At 50.0% G+C, this 18,807-nt stretch overlaps 1 protein-coding gene across 2 annotated transcripts in view; it reads right to left on the reverse strand.

Annotated features, from left to right (window-relative positions):
* Positions 1–18,807, reverse strand: part of GABBR2 (gamma-aminobutyric acid type B receptor subunit 2) — a 369,607-nt gene that overhangs the window by 67,429 nt on the left and 283,371 nt on the right. For both annotated transcript variants that reach the window (XM_060101019.1, XM_060101018.1), the window contains exons 10-11: positions 15,233–15,383; positions 11,834–11,966 (exon numbers count right to left, since the gene is read on the reverse strand). In XM_060101019.1, coding sequence (XP_059957002.1) covers positions 11,834–11,966; positions 15,233–15,383 — 284 coding nt within the window. The remainder of the gene's footprint in view (positions 1–11,833; positions 11,967–15,232; positions 15,384–18,807) is intronic.

Below are 18,807 nucleotides of genomic sequence, written 5' to 3' on the forward strand. Positions count from 1 at the left end.
CATTGTTTTAAGATGGAAATGGACCCTGGGGTTCAGTCCTCGACCCTCTTTGTCCTAAAAGGGCTCTCCCTGGGTTATCACTCCCACTCTCAGGCTTCAACCATTTTCCTTGTGCTGACAATTCCTTTATCTCTTTCCCTGTGCCTATTTCTCTTCTGAGCTCCAGACCTACATATGCCACTGTCACTGGAGACCTAGGTGACACTGAGGTGTCCCATAAAACCTTCACACTCCAGAGGCAGAGACGAGCCCATCAGCGCTTCCACTGAGTAGCTCCATTTCCTCCCGACTCAGGGATGGTGCCACTACCCACCTGTCTCCCAAGTTAGGGACCTGGAAGTCCTCCAAGAATCCTCCCCTACCCTCACCCTCCTATTCAGGCCCATCTCCTTCTGCTGAACCACTCCCAGACCCGTTCTCTGCCCTTCCCATGCCTGCACCTCCCAGGTTCCCTTGCCCTCTGGCTTCTGGCTGGATGGAGGGCACCATCAGGAGATGGGAGGGGCCAGGAGAGAGAAGACGGGGTATGTGCTCCCTGCAGCCACTGTTTCTGTGCTGTCTCTGGCGGCAGCTGGGCTCCTCACGTGGCTCTGGCCCTCTCTGGGCTCAGGAAGAGGCCTAGGAGTGGTGAGGGCTTCCTGGGGTTGCCTCAACACCTGTATTTTCTTCCTTAACCCCACCTATACCTCTGTAGGTGGTCCCTTCACTGGAGTCTCTCCATGTGAAGCACCGGGGTGGGCTCTGTTTGCTGCCAGGGCTATGCCTGATGACCATCTTACTCCCATGTCTCTTGTTAGTACACCCCTCCTCTCTGTTCCTGTGGTGTCATCCAGATTAGTCATTACGAGCAGGGACTCTGGAGCCAGACTGACAGGAGTTCAAGTCCTGGCTTTGTCACTATCTACGTGAACCTGGGCAGGTCACGTAACCTCCTTGAGCCTCAGTTTCCTCATCTGTGAAATGGGGGTAACTAATGCCTCTGACTTCGTGGAGTGGTTGTGTGGATGAGATGAAAGAAGGTATGTAAAGGGCTGAGGTTTTTAATCAATATCTGATTTTTGTCCACGAGTTCCTTATCACTGCTCACTGGACCACTGCAGGAGCCTCCAGCTGGTCTCCTGCCTCTCTCCTCACCTGCTGCTCATCCATCAAACACCTCCAAGAGGGACTGTTCTCCAGTGCAAATCTAAGCAAGTCTCCTTGAGTTTAAACCCTTTACTGCCCCATTGAGCCCGCAGGTTAAACTCCAGATTCTTGGCAGGGTGTGGCACCCACCACCCACATCTCTCCAGCCACTGCCCACATAGCATTTCACACCCAAGCAATTCCACACTGCTTAAACGTCCGCACACATCACACTGGCTCACGCTGCGGGCCTGGCACTGGCTATTTCCTCCACTCATAATGCCATCCTCTCTAAGCTCTTCACCGATTCTCCTTTGTCCTCCAAAATCCATAGTCGTGGGCCACCTCCTCTGAGAAGCCCTCCCAGAGCTTGCAAGGAGGTCACAGCCGCCTCCTCCCTGAGATTTCTGTCCTCATGCGTGTTTCTGAGATGATGTCCACTTGATTACTTGCCTGCCTCTCCCACGAGATGGTGCAGGGCCTACACTGCCCACCTTTAAATCTCTGGATCCAGCACTGAGGGGGTGATTGGGCTGGGTGGGCCCGCTTAGGTGGTAATGAGATCTTTGTCACCAAAAATGTGCAAGCTGAGCTTGAGCAAGCACATGAAAGGAAGACTGCAGACAGAACTGGAGAACTAGATGGCAAAAGAGGCTCAGCTTATGGCCTCAGTGGTCCCTTCCTCGCAACGAAATATGCTGTCTGTAAGGTAGTGACCTCCCCATCACTCCATGGATTCAAGCAGAGCTTGGAGGACCCCATTTCAGGGTGCTATAGGGGCACTTCCTGCACTGAGGGAAGTTTCATTTGATGACATCCCAAGTATCTCCCTTCTGGGTGGCTCTATGATGCCAAATAAACTAGAAGGTTCTGCAGGACTCAAATGATTCTGTTTTCTCTAATGATTACATCACCTCTAATACAAGTCTCTACTGACTCATCAACATAAGACAAACAGCTACTTCACTCTCTCTCCCAAAGTCTTAAACACATTTATTCTAATGTTAATGTCTTTCCTTTTTTCTCCTTAGCCATAAAGCCCCTGGCCCCCTCTGCACACAACCTGACATGCAACCATGGGGAAGAGGAATTTTAGGCAGGCAATGCCCATCTCAGTCTGAACTATGAAAAAGGAAAAAGCAATTAGAGCACATCTCCAGATGGAAGAAAAATCTACACCTGGAACAATTCTGCTTAGCTGCTCATTCAATTGATTTTGGGAAGGCCTGCTTGCCAGAGTGAAGGGCTTTCACGGCTCTTTTGGGGATCAGCAGGAAGAGGAACACACAGCCTCTCTTGCAGGTCTGTTCTGATGATGACTGGGTTGGAGGAAGCCTTGTCGGCTGGCTGGATGTTGGGGCTGAGCCGTTTTCCTGCTGTCCAGAAAGGTTCGAAAAAGGGCCTTTTGTTTCATTCTGACTCTTCACCCCAGATGATCAATAGTGAGAAGGCAGGCAAGGGAGACCCAGACTATCTAAAAGCAAGCCCCAGACCTCCGTTACCCTGAGGCGTTACAGTCTGGAGCTGAACGGCGAGACTTCAGCCTGGGATCTCCAGGGCCTGCCCGTCTTTCTGGAGGGAGAGGTGGTGAAGAGATTCAGAGTGTTTCCCAAGGCAATATGCCTCTGAAGAGCGTGCTCCAGAAACAGCTCCAGAAGACTCTGTCTTACCCAGGGTCCTTTAAGTAAGATCTGCATAGAAAACGCCTTCTAGAGTTTAGAGTACAGCAAAAACTTTCTGGGGGAACAATTCAAGGGCCCACAGGAGATTCTGGGCACAAACAAGGGTACTTTGGGACACAAGTTAGGGCCAGTGGGGCATCTTAGGAGATCTGGGGCAAATCAGAGGAAGCCGCCCACTCTAGGAGGAGGAGTTTCCAACAGGCACCCCCCCTTCAAGGCCCGTTTGAAAGGCCCCCACCTCCTTAAGACCCTATCAGCTGAAGAACTCAACTCAGAGAGCAGATCGCAGGCTATATTCGGTTCCCGCCCACTCCTGACGCCAACACCCTTGTGCAGTGCACAAAATGCATAACCGTACTTGGTGGTCTTGGCTCAGGCAACGAAACAGGGAGGAGGCCCTTCTTCCCCTTCCCCACACAACCCTCGCAGGTACCTCAGTGACTGGAGGTTAGGGAGCTTTCTGGAAGCACAGCATGCTCGAGATGGGCAGTGGTAGTAGGGGGTGTGGGTGTGTGCTGGGGAGAGGGCTGATGTGCACCTCCATGCAGCTCTGTGGACTGAAGGTGTGGATGAGTGGGTGTGGAGGCAGGAGAGGAAGTGAGGTAGGAGGTGTATAGGCCCCAGGCTGAGCAGCTGCAACTGGTCTCCTGCTGATACTTCAAGATAAGAGACCAGCTGGAGCACTGGGCCCGGATGAGGTGAAAGGCAAAGTGATCACAACGTCTTCATTCTTGTGATCAGTAGGATTTCCCAGTCTGGCACATGCACAGAAGGGGTCCTCAGTCTAGGGGAGGGACGAAAGGAGGGAGGAAGTGCCGGCCCGTAATATGTCCTGCCAACCTCTTTGTGCTGGAATCCATCTTGGCTGAGAGATGTGTGGGCACACCAGGAAGGGCCCAGTGTCAGATCAAATATGGGCACAAGCGAGATGATTGGCCAGAGACAACTGGAAAACTGCCCCCATATAAGCAACCTAAGCCGCCCCTATTGTGTACAACACGCTCCAAGTTCGCCTGTGTGCTCCTCCACATGTACTTTGCTTCTAATAAACAGTCTCTATTTCACAATCTTGGTCTCTTTGCTGAATTCTTTCTTCAAAGAAGACAAGGACTGAGGTCCTTCTTCCAGCCATTCCACCACTGGAATCAGAAGGAGAGATGGATGTGCCACTGAGACTGCAGCTGCTAGGAACTCTGTGAGCAAATAGGAGGCATCTTTCAGGACTTCCATTAATAACTGCAGCTCCTTCTGAGGGGTCGACAATTCTAAGCCTTCCCTGATTGGTCCCTCCACTCCCTCCCCTAGGCCTGTCTCCATCAGAGCACACAACACACCAAATGGGAGTTATTTGTTTAACTACATCTTCCCATCTATGGTAACTCCCCAAGGGCAGTGATCTGTGTCCAGCTCTGTGCCTGCAGACCCGCACACATTGTAGGTACCTGGGAAATGTTACCACATGAATGAATTATAAGACAAGGGCTGGGGCTTGCAGTAATCCACATGAGGGTGTGTGGGATGGGGGGACATCATCTGTACATTTGCTGGAGGGTCTGGGGCACCCCTGGCACCCTCCTCAGCCCCCTCCTCTGCAAGCCAGAGGTCTAGGGAGCCCTTCACAACTGAAGACCCTGGATGGCTAAGAACAAAGGAGATGGGGGTGGGGAGGCTGTGGCCTGTCCAGGACCCTAACTGGCCCAAACAGGCCTTGCCAACACCAGTTCCTTCAGCCACATCCCTAAGTTGATCTAAATCTGCCAGGAAAGGTCACCATCAAACCCTGTGGGCAGCCCCTGGGCCAGCTTTCCAGCTACCTTCTGAAATCACAAAGCACTTTACCATATGGCCAGCCACAACAACATGGGATCACATGCTGAAATAGCCCCCAAACCACATTTTTACATCAGATTATCTCTCAACTGTCTCAAAGAAAAAAAAATCGCCAAGCAAAAAAATATCACAGACATTTATGGCCTTTTACTTGAAAACATCACTAATTCCTACCACTCTTGAACTTACTGGGAGGCCAGTTGGGTGTTCCCAGGTAGCCTTTGCCTTTTGAGTCAGAGTTATAAGATCCTAGCATCTCTGGGAGGGCTGGAAGAGGGCTGGAAGAGGACGTTGTGCTTCCAAATTCAGTATCCAGACCCCCACTATTCCATCCCTTCCCAGCTGCTGCCTATCCGGAGCTCATTCATATACCTCTTGTGAGCAGGGTGGGTGGCTGAGAGCATGCTTCAGGATCCAGAACCCAGCACTCCATCCTGTGATGGGATGGCCCTGCTTCCTGAGATTCCAGGGTGGAGGGCTAGGATCGCCTTTCTTAACTGGCCCAAACAGGCCTTGCTGATTCTCACGGGACAGGGTTTCTGGTGCTTCCATTTCCTTATATCATCAGTCTCCAAGAGACAAACTCAAAAATAAGCATGGGTTCTAATCTTGACCTCACTGCTCTAAGTGTGGTCTGTGGATGCAGCATCAGCATCACCTCGGAGCTTGTTAGAGCTGCGGCACCTCCGGCCACCCCAGACCTACTGAGCCGAAATCGGCATTCACCAAGATCTCCAGGTGATTCACGTGCCCTTTGAGCAGCACTGTCTGTGTGGGCAGAAGTCAGGGCGGTGGTTACTCTTGGGAGGGGGCTGCAGATAGTAACTGGAAGCCAGTAGGAAGGGCTTCTGGGATGCTGGTAATGGCCTGTTTCTTGATCTGGATTCACAGCTGAATCCAGTTTACGAAAATTCATTGAGCTATATGCTTATGAAATGTGTATGTGTATATGTACTCTAAAAAAAGGTAAAAAAATAAATAAAGGAGTCAGGAATCTCAGCAAGTGGAGGCAGCTGGGAGATAAAGCTGAGCCATGCTCCTCGGTGCTGCCATCAGAGCAGCCCTGGGCTGAACTGGCTTCTCCTAGTTCTCATATCAGAGTCCTGTGACTGGGGACTCATGTCCAGGAGATCCCACCTGTGTCATTCTTACCTCCCTCGCAGCCTGCCCTGAGGCCTCTTTCAGCACTCAAGGTGGCTGAGGTACAGCAGCTTGGCTTTGACTTAGGCCCTGAGTCGGTCCCCGACCCAGATCTAGCAGAGCAAGGACACGTAAAGCTGGAAGTTGCCATGGACATACCTACACGCAATCAACCAGCATCAACCCCAGTCTTCCAGCCTCTTCTTCATGCCAAGTTTGCTCTGCTTTATTAGTATCTCTCTTAGCTGTGTCCAGAGGTGAACACAGTTATTCAGACATAGTCCCATCATTCACTCATTCATTCATTCATACATAGTGATAATGGCTAGCATTTACTGAATCTTGTTATGTGGCAGGCACTAAGTGCTTTACATGCACTATCTCATTTAACCCTCACAATCCTACGAGTATGCCCATTTTACAGAGGAGTAAACTAAAGCTCAGAGATGTTAACTAACTTCAAGTCACACAGCAGGGAAGTAGTGTAGCTAAGGATTTGAATGCAAGTATTCTGACTGAAATTCTCTTATATGCCAGGCACTATGATATACTTTGGGGATGTATCAAAAATGAATGAATAAATATACTAAAATGACTGAATTATACACCTTAACAGGGTGAATTTTATGGTATGTGAATTACAGTAGGTCTCCATTTCTGTGGGTTCCACATCTACGGATTCAACCAACGGGGAGCAAATTGAAAATATTTTTTAAAAGATTCCAGAAAGTTCCAAAACCCAAAACTTGAACTTGCCACACCAGCAACTATTTACATAGCATTTACATTGGATTTACAACTATTTACATAGCATTTGCATTGTATTAGGTATTATGAGTAATCTAGAGATGATTTAAAGTATATGGGAGGATTGCTTATAACCTATGCAAATATTATATCATTTTATATAAGGGACTTGGAGATCCTCAGATTTTGGTATCTGTGGGGTTTCCTGTAACCAATCCCCTGCGGATACCAAGGGACGACTGTATATTCCAATTAAAAAAAATCTGAACAGACAAAAATTTTGGTTGAGATAAATATTGCCCACATTCCTAAGAATTTAGTTGACCTGTTTTTCCTGGTATAAACCAGCTAACAAAAAAATCAAAATATTTCTTTAAAAAATGAATGAAATGTCTCAGACATCTTTTTTTTTTTTTCGGTATGTGGGCCTCTCGCTGTTGTGGCCTCTCCCGTTGCGGAGCACAGGCTCCGGACGCGCAGGCTCAGCGGCCATGGCTCACGGGCCCAGCCGCTCCGCGGCATGTGGGATCCTCCCAGACTGGGGCACGAACCTGTATCCCCTGCATCAGCAGGCGGACTCTCAACCACTGCGCCACCAGGGAAGCCCCAGACATCTTTATAGTACGACAGAGCTAGTTCCATACTTTGGTCCTGCCACCTAGCCATTATGACAAGAGTTTCGGTTTTCTCTCCTGTGAAGCGGGGACAGTGAACCCTGCCTTGTCAGGTGGTTATGGGGATTTGAAGGAAAGGCTGCACCTGGCGGCTGGCCCAAGGTAAATCACAGCAGAGAACGCTGAATTTTATGAGGGCACAGGCTTGGGGAGCTCACACGGCACTGCTGACCACCTCCACGCCCAGGAATGCCCTGAACGCCCCTGGAGCTGTTGAGACCTGCACTGGATCAAAGGCCCACCTGAGTCTTCTCGTCCTCACTGCAGAGTCCCTTCTTACCCCTCCACGCTCGTGCGGGGGTTTCTGCCTAGGATTCCACAAGGAAGGCAAGCACCTTTTCTCTTCCCCACCCACCTCGCTTCCTCTCTGGGCTGCCAGGGGCTGGGATTCCTGAGCTGCGTAAAGTGAGTGTGAGGGCCCTCCCATCTCCCTGGCATGGGGGCTCTGGCCCACGCCCAGCACTGTCCTCATAGGCAGCTTCGTGCCCACAGGGGCCATGTTGCTATGGTGATTACACTACCCACTCAGTGTCCAGGGAGACAGCACGGTGTAGCTGTGAGCTGTTTGCAAGACTCGCTGGAACTAGGCTGGGAAGATGCTAGAAAGGGTCAGAGGGAGCGGGGGATGGGAACTGAGTGTGACTGCTTCCCTAGCTCTGTGTGTGTGTGTGAGTGTGTGTACACATGCTCACACATGTACCCACCCCGCTGTCTGAGTTATAACGGCCCTTCTGAGCAGAGGCACAGCCCCTAGAGAGGCATAATCCCGTGATCGTCACAGGTTTCTTCCTGAGGTGATGTTTACTGTTTATCACTGTTTAGTTTCTATATTGAAAACTAAAAGGGAAAAAAGTGGCATTCATATGGCAGCAGAACAGACTGAACTGTGCCTTCTCTTGCTCCACATCTGAAGCTGGCTTCGTGATCCACCTTGTCCCTTGTCCTGTAAGATTTCCTACAGAAACAGTGTGGGACACCAGGAGATTATACCGTGGCAGGGAGAAAGTTGCCCACTCCCCTGTTACTTGCCTTACACTCCAGGCGGCTCCTCTGAATTGTCTCATTTAGCCCACACCACAGTCCTGCATAGGGGTTTTTTGTGCTCATTTCACAGACAACAAAACTGAGGCCCAGAGAGGCTAAGTTACTTCCACAGTCCAGAGGTAGTATGTGTAGGGGGCGAGAGTCAAACCTAGGCTGTTGAAGACCTGTGCTCACCGCACTGGGGGCCTCCTAGGCCCAGAAAGAACACAATCCAAGGCACCAAGTGAAACAAAGGAGCCAACCCCTCTGGAATAGCAGGTGGAGGACAACCCAAATTGCACCCATTGGGGTGCACTTAGGCTCTAAATTTAAGAGCTTTTGGTTCCCCTTCCTGAGCAATATTGGGGATGATTAAATAAGTGACCCTGGTCCTAGCCATGCACACATTTGTGCTGACCCAATTCAATCCACACTAGTTAATCTATGCCTTTTCCCCACAGTCACGAATGTGGGCTTCCCCTTGCAGAGCCTCTGAAACAGCTCTGACTGCAAATAAATGAATCCTCAGGGTGGGGAGAACCAGGCCCTAACATCTTCAGAGCCCTCATGTTCCAGCTAATGCTGATTTGTAAAGCTCTTTATGATTTATTCATACTGCCTTGCCAGGCTTCCCAGGACAACCTTCCCCTCACGCAAATGAGCGCGACTCCCAGAACAGAATGTCAGCCTTCATTAAGAGAAAACACCCGGGTGTGGGGATGTCCTCGTTTGGGCTCCCTAGCCTGCATCACCCGGTGTCTGTAGGATTCGGGGCAAACTCCAGGAAGCACCTGTGCTCTGACGGCCTTTGGCTCGGGAGCATGGTGAGATGGCAGGAACTCCCTTCTGGGAGGGAGAGACTCTCCAAGGGCTGGGCCTCATGTCTCTGCACCCAAGACTGGACCTCGGGCCAGTGGATGCATTCCCAGGTGGCAGGAGCCGGCGACAAGGAGCCGGGAGGGACCCAAGTGGAGCTCTGCCCCCGTGATTCTCGGCCAGGAGATCAAGATGGGCCCCTCAGCTCTCGGGGAGCCACCAAAAGATCAGAGTGCCATGTAAATGAGAAGTCACCAAACCGGCCCCTGGAACCATTTTCATTATTGCCGTTGTCATGGTCTCCTCAAACTTGGGGAGGGTGTCCCCAGGGACAGAGGGAAGAAGGAAACCCCTCGCTTAGCTTCTTCAGGGTGCCTTGGGAGCAGCCCCTCCCTCGGGCCACACTACCGCCCAGGAAAGCTGACCACAGACACACATGGCACCCATGAGCTCACAAGGCCCCACAGGGCACAGAAGTCATGCTGATGCAGAACTGAAGGGGACCTCATGCGCTTCACACCATCCCTAGTGAGCAAGACACAAGCTGCGGTCACCATCCTTGTGCCAGAGGGTCACACTTCGGAGGGCACAAACTGCTAACCCAGACCCACAGGGACTTTTGAGCGGCTCAGCTTCTTGGGAAGCTGACTCCAGCACTCTGATGCCAGGCACGTGGGGGACTTGTGACTCGACTTCACCTCCTTAATCCCCAGAAGGGCAGAGTGAAACGGGGCAGAATAAAAAACTCTGGGTAGGAAGCTTGAATCAGGTGAGCTCCGGAGCACGTGGGGCCTGACTGCCCTCCAGGTCCACCCCTGAGAGGAAGGATGCCTGAGCACCCCAGGGACCCCCTGGGGTATTGGGGACTTGACCACGCACTTCTCAAGTGGAACCTTTCAAACAAAGTACGAGTTCTGGGGACATCTCATTTGCTTGACAATTCATGCTGAAGCTGGCTATTAACAAGAGTCAGTCCGATATCATCATCTGCAGGAATCAGGGGAGCATCACCACGTGCTCCAGGGACTTCCCTCCAGTCCACGGGCTGTCCCAGAGTCTGGGGATCTGTCAACTACAAATTGGCACTTGCCGTCTACCTCTACAAGGATTAAATCATGTGCTGCTGCAGCTGCTGACTTTCAATACCCCCTGAAAGGAGCTCAGGGTGGACAGCAGGAATGAGGCACTCTGTGCTCTGGGAAGAACTGGCAGAACAGGTCTTCAGATAGTTAGATATTTTTAGGAGCCAATTTTATGAGTCCAATTCTTATATCTCCTCGTATCTAGAAAAGCACTAAAATCCGTCATGGTGACGTCTGCTCCTCGTGACTAGCAGTGACCTTCTGCAAAAATCTGTGCTTGATTGCACGTACTCCCCCCCTTCACCAAAATCACATCTATACTGACCTTCCCCGCTGCCTCTTTGGAGCAGTTTCTCAGAGCTATCTGAGATGCCGTCTCCTGCGCTATAGTCCTCATTTTGTCCCAAATAAAACGTAACTCACGATTCTCACGTTGCACATTTTTTTAAAGTTGACAGACCCGATGCGGTCCTGAAAGTCCAAGGTGTGGGTGGTGACCTGCAGCACATTTAAGGGGTCCTCCACTTGTTTAATCCTCACTGACAACCTTTACTTTAGGATCGTCCAGTAGTGGGCGACACTGAGACTATAGAGCCCCAAATATAATCTAAAAGAGACTGCTTTCCAAAAAAGGGCATACATTGCTCTTAACACCTTAATAGAAAACAGCAACAACAAAAGAGTTGCTTTTGGATTAATCTGGTCAACACTGATCCTTTGACCATCCCTTCTAGCTCGGGTCCTCCAGGCGGGGAATTGGATGAATTACTGCATGTCTAACTCAGTTTTGAGAGATCACAGTAATGTCCAGAAATAAATCCCAACTGGCCATCCTCATCCTAAAAAGTAAGCCAATGATACTTTCAACTGAGTTCTACACAATTGCTAACTGCTAATGTACAAACTCCTTAAGAAGAAAAACAACTAATAACAACAATAACTAGGCAACGACATTTCTAAACATGTTAATTAATTTTCAAAATAACATTGCTAAAATATAGTAAATAAATTACACTGTTTTGGGCTTCCTTAAATATACGCATTCTCAACGGGGGTGATATAGTGCCCAAGGGGGACAACACTGGTTCCTGAATCTGAAAAAATATTACTCTTTTATATAGAAACTATAGGTATATATACAGTACATAAACAGAAATACAGTGTATCTTTGGTATTGAAATTTCAAGAAGGGATAAGTAGAAAAAAAAGCCTAAAAAGGCTCCTTATGGGGGCAATTAGCAAAAAAAGGGTTGAGAAACACTGCTGTTAAATAGAGAATAAGGAGAACGATCTTTTCTGTACAACTCAAAAGTCATCCACACAAACATCTCTCCTTATATTCTGTGATGGCTGTCAAGGTTGATGGTTAGCCTTGTTCCTTCTTACACAGCCCTGACTCTGACCCCAGGCACAGTGCCTGGGTGGGCATTTTTCTCCCTTGCTTTTCTAGGTTATTCAATCATTCTCAGTGGGCTGTCTTCTAGCAACAGCCTGTTAAATCCACGATCTTAATTTTACAGGCAATACTTAAGTCCATTCTGGTCTGAAAGCTATACCACACTGCCCTGTTGAACGGTTTGAATGGCTGAACAAGTTGTCTGCTGCCTGTTCATGTGTTTTCATGCAGTTCTGGGTTTGTATCTGTGTTTTTGGTGATTGTGGTCACCAAGAAAACCTTGTATCACAAACCACTGGAATGTGCAGAATGACTTACGGTGCAAAGGGTTTCGAAGGTCTTTTCAGAGACAAAGGACCCATCCAGGCCAAAGAGAAAGATGGATGCATAGGAGAGCATTCCTCCGAGGATGATAAGGTTGTTCATATACGGACTTGACATCTTTATCAGCCTGACGAAAGAAAGAGATACTATAGTTAGCAGAACTGTTAATTTAGCTACTCCTGCAGCAAATATTTTCTGAATGTGTATCTTGTCACCAAGGCTAGAGAGGGAGAGAAAAATGGAGACCCTGGTTTCTTTCACTGCCCCCTCCCCAAGGCTGTGTTGCCTCTGACGGGCTGTTTCCCCCTCACTATAGGACTGCGATGCTATCGATTTCTAGTTGTTGATTTTCCTGTCTTCTCAGTCAAGTTCACCTATCACTTCTCTGGGGACAGCTTGTATTGCCGGCTTCTTCTACCATTCATTTTTAGTTTACACAAAGATGTTAAGTCAACAGTTTTTTTTTTGGCTGGGGCTGGGAAGACAGCCAAATCTAGAGAATTCTAATCTAAGTTCAGCAACCTTCCACAGTGATGGGAGAGATGGCCACACCACACATTCCCGTGCTGAGTGGTCTAGGAGAGACCGTACCGGTGAGAATTCAGGGCTGCTCGGAATTGTGGTCCTCAGCTGGTAAGCGAGCATCCACTTTGGCTGCCGGAAGCTCACACTGTCCTGAGCACAAAGAGGGCCACACGCATGATACCTCCCAGTACCAGGTGATGGAGATGGACAATGCAGTCCCCATCCCCATCCTGCCCCTGTCTTCACCAGGCTGTGTGAAACCATCAGCCAGCTGGAATTTACTCTCAGATGTGTCTGGCTCCCCCAGCACAATCTGTTCAGAATGTCTTGGGTTTTCAGGTGCCCCCATGGTCCAGGTGCTCTTTTGCAGATTGTAATTATGGTCAGTTGTTCCCTGAGCATTTTCTTTTGCATTCTGCAGTTCTATTAATCCTTCCACATTTAAAAATTCAGTGTCAAAGTAGTAGAGAGATAAAAAGCCGGCTGTAAATTGTGGACCCCTCATGGGCTCTTGAATTGGAAGCCCTGAGTCCAGCAAGCGCCCCTGCAACCTCATGAGGTACACCCTTGGCAAGTCAATTAGCCGACTGAGTTTCATCACCTATAAAAGCACATATACCACTGCCTAGGACACATGTGAAGCTGAGAGGGGACTGGGTCCCTGAAGGTCCTTTTGTAAACCATGAACCGCTAAGGCCCCTTCATTCTTATTACCATAGGAAGCAAGGAGGGGAGAGGCCAGAACTGAGGCAGGCTTCCTGGATGGGGGAGACCTTAAAGGATGAGTAGCATTAAGGAAGATAGAAGAGAGGGGGATTTGAAACCACAGTGACGTTTATTTCCTATCTCTTTGTAGATTTTTTAATCTGAAAAGCCAGTCAAAAAATTTACACAGGGACTTCCCTGGTGGTGCAGTGGTTAAGAATCCACCTGCCAATGCAGGGGACAAGTGTTCGAGCCCTGGTCCGGGAAGATCCCATGTGCCTCAGAGCAACTAGGCCCGTGCGCCACAGCTGCTGAGCCTGTGCTCTGAAGCCCGCGAGCCACAACTACTGAGCCTGCATCTGCAGCTACTGAGGCCCGCGTGCCTGGAGCCTGTGCTCCGCAACAAAGGGAGGCCACAGCAGTGAGAAGTCCACGCACCACAGCAAGGAGCGGCCCCCGCTCTCCCCAACTAGAGAAAGCCCGCGCACAGCAACGAAGACCCAACACAGCCAAAAATAAATAAATACGGGGCTTCCCTGATGGCGCAGTGGTTGAGAGTCCGCCTGCCGAGGCAGGGGACACGGTTCGTGCCCCGGTCTGGGAGGATCCCACATGCCGCGGAGCGGCTGGGCCCGTGAGCCATGGCCGCTGAGCCTGCGCGTCCGGAGCCTGTGCTCCGCAATGGGAGAGGCCACAGCAGTGAGAGGCCCGCGTACAGCAAAAATAAATAAATAAATACATAAATACATAAATAAATAAATTTATTGGAAAAAAAATTCACACGGAAGCCAGCCTATTGGAAAGAGTAATGGTAATTTCCCCCCAGGAGGCCAAGAGGGGGTAGTTAGGAATTAAAGGAGTATAGTCTTAACGACAGGGACAACTTGCTGTTATGGCAAAAGCTACTGCAGCTTGCAGGAAGGGAATCTAACATTAAGAGCTGACCACGTGCCCAGGGCCTTGTGTCGAGTGCTAACATGCATGGTCATCATTTAAGGCTTGTACGGAGTAGATCAGAGTTGCTTCAGATTTTTTTTGAGGCAATATATGTGTTATTGGTGATAAATAAAACAACAGGTGAATACAACTTTTTGTTCTTCAGCAAACAGGTTTAACCTAAGTAGCTGCTACCAAAACCAAAAAGAAAACAAACCCCAAAACGACAACAAAAGCTCTAGAGCTGCCAAGTTCCTCCTTGGCAAGCGGGGAGAGAGAGAAACCTCTTCTCTTGGGATTGCGCTTGTCCCTGCAGCCCAGGAGGTTGCCCTGTGTGCCTTCTGGGCACTACAGCAGAGCCGCGCCGCCTGTCGGGGGCACCGAGGCTGCTCCCCCGGCGAAGGCCCACACTCTGAGCCCTGCTCAGCCACTCCCACAACAAGGCAGGGAGCAGGGTTCAGGGATTTGCTACGGAAACCAAAGAAGCTGGCTGTGCTCAGCAAACACCACCGCCTGGGGCGGTGGCCCATACAACCCATGGCTGGCCGGAATAACTCGGAAAGCGAGTTGCTCTCCTCTGGAGAGGGAAGGGCACGCGTGGGGGAAAAGGGATCAAGGCCAGAAACCCGGGGGATAGGCTCTGCTACACGCAGCAGTGCGGCCTCGGACAGGGCCTCCCAGCCCTCCGACATCGAGCCAGCGCTCTCATGTGCAACTGCGGTCGTTATTCGAGGATCAACCGAGATGATGAAGGAGGCGCTTCCTGGGCTGTGATATGCTGTATGGATGGGAAGTGCCCTTACTGAACTCAGCGATCTCCCTCTGGCAGTGCTTCCTGAAGATGCTGGTGGGTGGGGCAAAGACGTTTGGGGAATTCTGCTTCTATATTTCTCCTCCTGGACCACCACACAGTGCACATGCATGGCCAAAATTCCAAGAAGACCTGTGGACTTGGACCCTTCAATTTTGTTTAAGCCAGACTTGCTGTGCAAGCAGCACTCCTGCCTCTGTGTGTGTGTGTGTGTGTGTGCGCGCGTGCTCGCGCACACACTCACTCACGTGAAACATCTAATGACATCCCAGTGACTAAGCGGCACACTTTGGAAAACTGCCCTAGTAACTTCTTCTGTGCCCCTGGAGAACGTGTTATGTGATGCTCCTACACTTTGTCTATGAGGCTTGTCTATCCAGAAAGCACTATCCAAGAGGAGGGCATGAGTGACTTACTTCTGATTCCGATTCTTGATGTTGAAGAAGAGAAAAGCGCTGGCCATGATCATTCCCAGGATGGTAAGGGCGGAGAGGATGCTGTAGAGAGGTAGGGAGATCTTACGAAGCTGCTCCAGGACGATGGTCTTGTCTTTTGGTGGTTCGGATCCTAGAAGATCAAGGAAAAGGCATCAGCTGAACTCAGTGCACAGTCAGTCCCCGAGAACATCCTTGCCTGGATGCCCTTGACATCCGCCACCTGTGCACAAACTGTGCAGGACACGTCACTGGGTGAGCGGGCTCTAGCGGTTGGCCAGTAGGGAGCCTAAGCCAGGACTTATTTCTTTCTCTAAACAGAATCAATAAGGGATTTGTGATGCATTTAATCGCCATCAGAAGACTAGAATTTGGTCTAATTACCATGTTGAAAACCCATTGCCATTTATTCCCCAAAGGTACCAGTGGCTTAGGAGGTGCAGGGCTGGGTGCTGTGAGTAGGTACCATTGGTTGCCTTTGGGGTGAGGAACTTGGCTTGGGCTCTCAAGGACTCTGCTCTAACACATGATAATGGCCACCCCTCAACAGGGTGGAAACCTTGCCTGTCAATTCTGTGGAGACATATATGTGCTCTGGCTGCGGATTTTCTGCCTCAAGGTCATTATGCTATAAAAGCTCTTTCTGGTTTTCCATTTTCATAAGACTTACTGTGGGAGGCGGAAGCTACTGGCATGCCTTCGCCTCCCTGCTGTGCCAGGACTGGACAGAAACTGTGGGATTCCATCCCACTGTGTGACTGTAGAGATGTCCCTGCTCATTCTTCAAGGGCACATGGGGGAGACCTGAGGGCCTCAGAGCAAACTCATCTTTATGGATGGTGGCAAAATTGTCCTGATTTACCAGGTACAGGCTGGTTGGGAGGAAAGATGCAGGGACACCCTTTCCTCACCTGCCCACTTCTCGTTTCTTGCAGATCCCTTTTTTCTCAGCTGCTATTTCAGGTCAGGGCTCTGCTGTGGAACTGTGACACTTTGAAGCTTTTCCCTCCAGTGTGGAATCGGTCAGATGTTCAAGAGTGGCCAAACCTGGGAGGCCCACCAGGGGTCACAATGACCCCACCACAGCTGTGCCACGGGTGCCAACCTAGGTTATGCCTCCGTTCCCAGGAGACAGGCAGAGGATGGGCAGATGTGGTGGCAGGGATTGAGAACTCCCCTGCACATCTGTTTAAAAAACTCTGCTAGCAAGTTCAAATGTGTTTGGAAACATTCCATGGATAAAAAGAGTCTGAATCATCTAAGCAGTAGAGGGAACTGTCAGGTTTAAAAACAGCTAGAAACCTGCTGGCTTGGTTAATGTAAAGCATTAAGCACTTACATGCAAAGTAACACTTGTAAGAGTGGCCTCAAGGGCCAAAAGCCAGGGCAAAAGCAGACTCAAGGTGATACAGTAACACCATCTCTTGCTTCCAGCAGTAAAAGCTCAACACCTGGAAATTTTTCCTCCCACTTCCCATCCTCCTCCCCCCTCCCCCCACATAGCCTGGGCTGCATTAGGCACCGTCTGGATCCCGAACACAAGAGCTGTGAGTGCCCATGAGTTCCTGGTGGAAATAAGCTCCTCTTTGGGCACTAAGCAAGGGCGCTAGATTTGGATCAAAGGTTATGTGACTACTATAATCACTAGTTTGTGTAGAAACAACTTCAGAAAATCAACATCTCTTATTCCACCTTGTCTTCCCCCAAAATGGCACCTTCTCACCGTGCATCTTAGCCAAGTCATTATGGAAGCCAAAGGGTAACAGCTTATCAGAGGTGTTAGTAACAGCAGCAGTCCTGTCTCTTGCTCCCCACCCAATCCATTCATTCATTCTTCATCCATTCATCACCATCCTTCCTTCATTCGTCCTCATTAATGATGGGCATCATCACTGATAATCACCTTCCAACTGTCAGGCCTGGTGTGGGGCACCAGTGATTCAAAGATCAGCAAGACACAGTGCCTGTCCTCAGGGAACTTACACACTAGCCATGTTTTTTTTTTTTTTTTTTTTAAAGGCAGTAGCAAGCACATTTACTGAATGCTTACCATGAGCTGAGCACTTTAATAGAGATTTTTCTCACTTGATCTAAGAGTCTCATGGGTAGAGAAGATTACTCCCATTTTACGGGGTGAGGGAACATTTTTTTAGGGGTTAAGTGGCTTTTATAGCTAGTAAGTAGCAAAGCTGGACAGATTTGAACCCAGATCTGCCTAGCCCTGAAGCCTGTGCCTTCATCACTATGCAAAGTGCCTCTAGCGATGGGGTCCAGGTGGTGTGAGAACATCAGGCCCAGGGAGGCCTGAGCAGGAAGCAGGGGGCCGAGTGCAGTTCCGCCAGATGGGGTCAGGAAAGGCTACAGAATGGAGATGATGTGGGAGCTGAGTCTTGACAGGAAGATAAGTAGTTGGCTGTTTACTAGGAAGAGATGGAAGAAAGGGCATTCTGGGCGGACGGCCCAGCACAGGCGAAGGCATGGTGCAGCCTCGGCACATGTGCAGAAATGTCAACAGTTTGGCTGGGGAGACCTGAAAGAGCAGGCAGAGAAGTGGGGCGGGGTCCCCTCCTGGAGGTCTTACAACCACCCCAGGGAGAGGCCCCTCGCTGTGAGCAATGGCGACTGGGTGGGCCTCTTCAGTGTGACGTGACAGCTGAGGGCAGAGTGGACTTGAGGGGGTTAGACTGGTGATGGGGGGGGCGGGTGCAGGGGTCTGGGTGAGAGTTGAACCCAGGCAGGGTGTGGACAGGAGAGCTGGGCTCTGCCCAGGTGTCCTGGCTCGGCTCTGGGTTCAGAGGCTGGTTATCCACCCTCCGGGCGGTGCAGGGCAGCTGTGAGAAGCAGGAGGCACGCCTGGAACAGCTGCTGCCCCAGTGTTCTCCTGGCCTCGTGCTTCCTAACGATAACTAGCTATTGTCCTGGCTGGGTTGTTTTTTTTATTTATTTATGTTTTTCCTCTCAGTTCTGTTTTGTGCCTTTTATTTATTTTCTGTTTGAAGTTTTCTTTCAATGTGTAAACCCAGAATTCTTATTCAGCAAACCCAGATCTCCTGCGTCCAGGAGCAAATAGCCCTATCTTGGGGATCAGACTCTCGTGGTTAGAATTGGCTTTGCCTCTCACAGGCTGTGTGAATTTGGAGTTTTCTGATCCCTCTTCTCATCTGTACAACAGGCATGACAGGACTTATCCACCCACTTTCAGAATTTTTCTGTGGCTCCATGAGGTAATAAGTGACCACAGGCTTGGTGACAGCTCCCTCAGGTGGGACTGTGAAGGCCACACCTCCTCTTTGAGGCCACCTGGAGCTTTGTGGAATCCCACAGATCCAAAATCTAACCAAATGGTTCATGGGGGAGCCTTCTTTGGTGGCCTTGGATTTAAGAAGGAACTCCAGGTGCAGAAAGCCAGCTGTCTGTTCTTTGCATTCCCAGTGGAATCAAAGTAACAGCATCTGGATGCTATGGGTATGGCAGCTTCCTCCACAGCCACCCCGTGATGAGGCTGTCCATCTATCCATCCATCCACCCACCCACTCACCCATCCACACACGCATCCA

This window comes from Mesoplodon densirostris, chromosome 6 (genome assembly GCF_025265405.1).
Source record: "Mesoplodon densirostris isolate mMesDen1 chromosome 6, mMesDen1 primary haplotype, whole genome shotgun sequence".
NCBI lineage: Eukaryota > Metazoa > Chordata > Mammalia > Artiodactyla > Ziphiidae > Mesoplodon > Mesoplodon densirostris.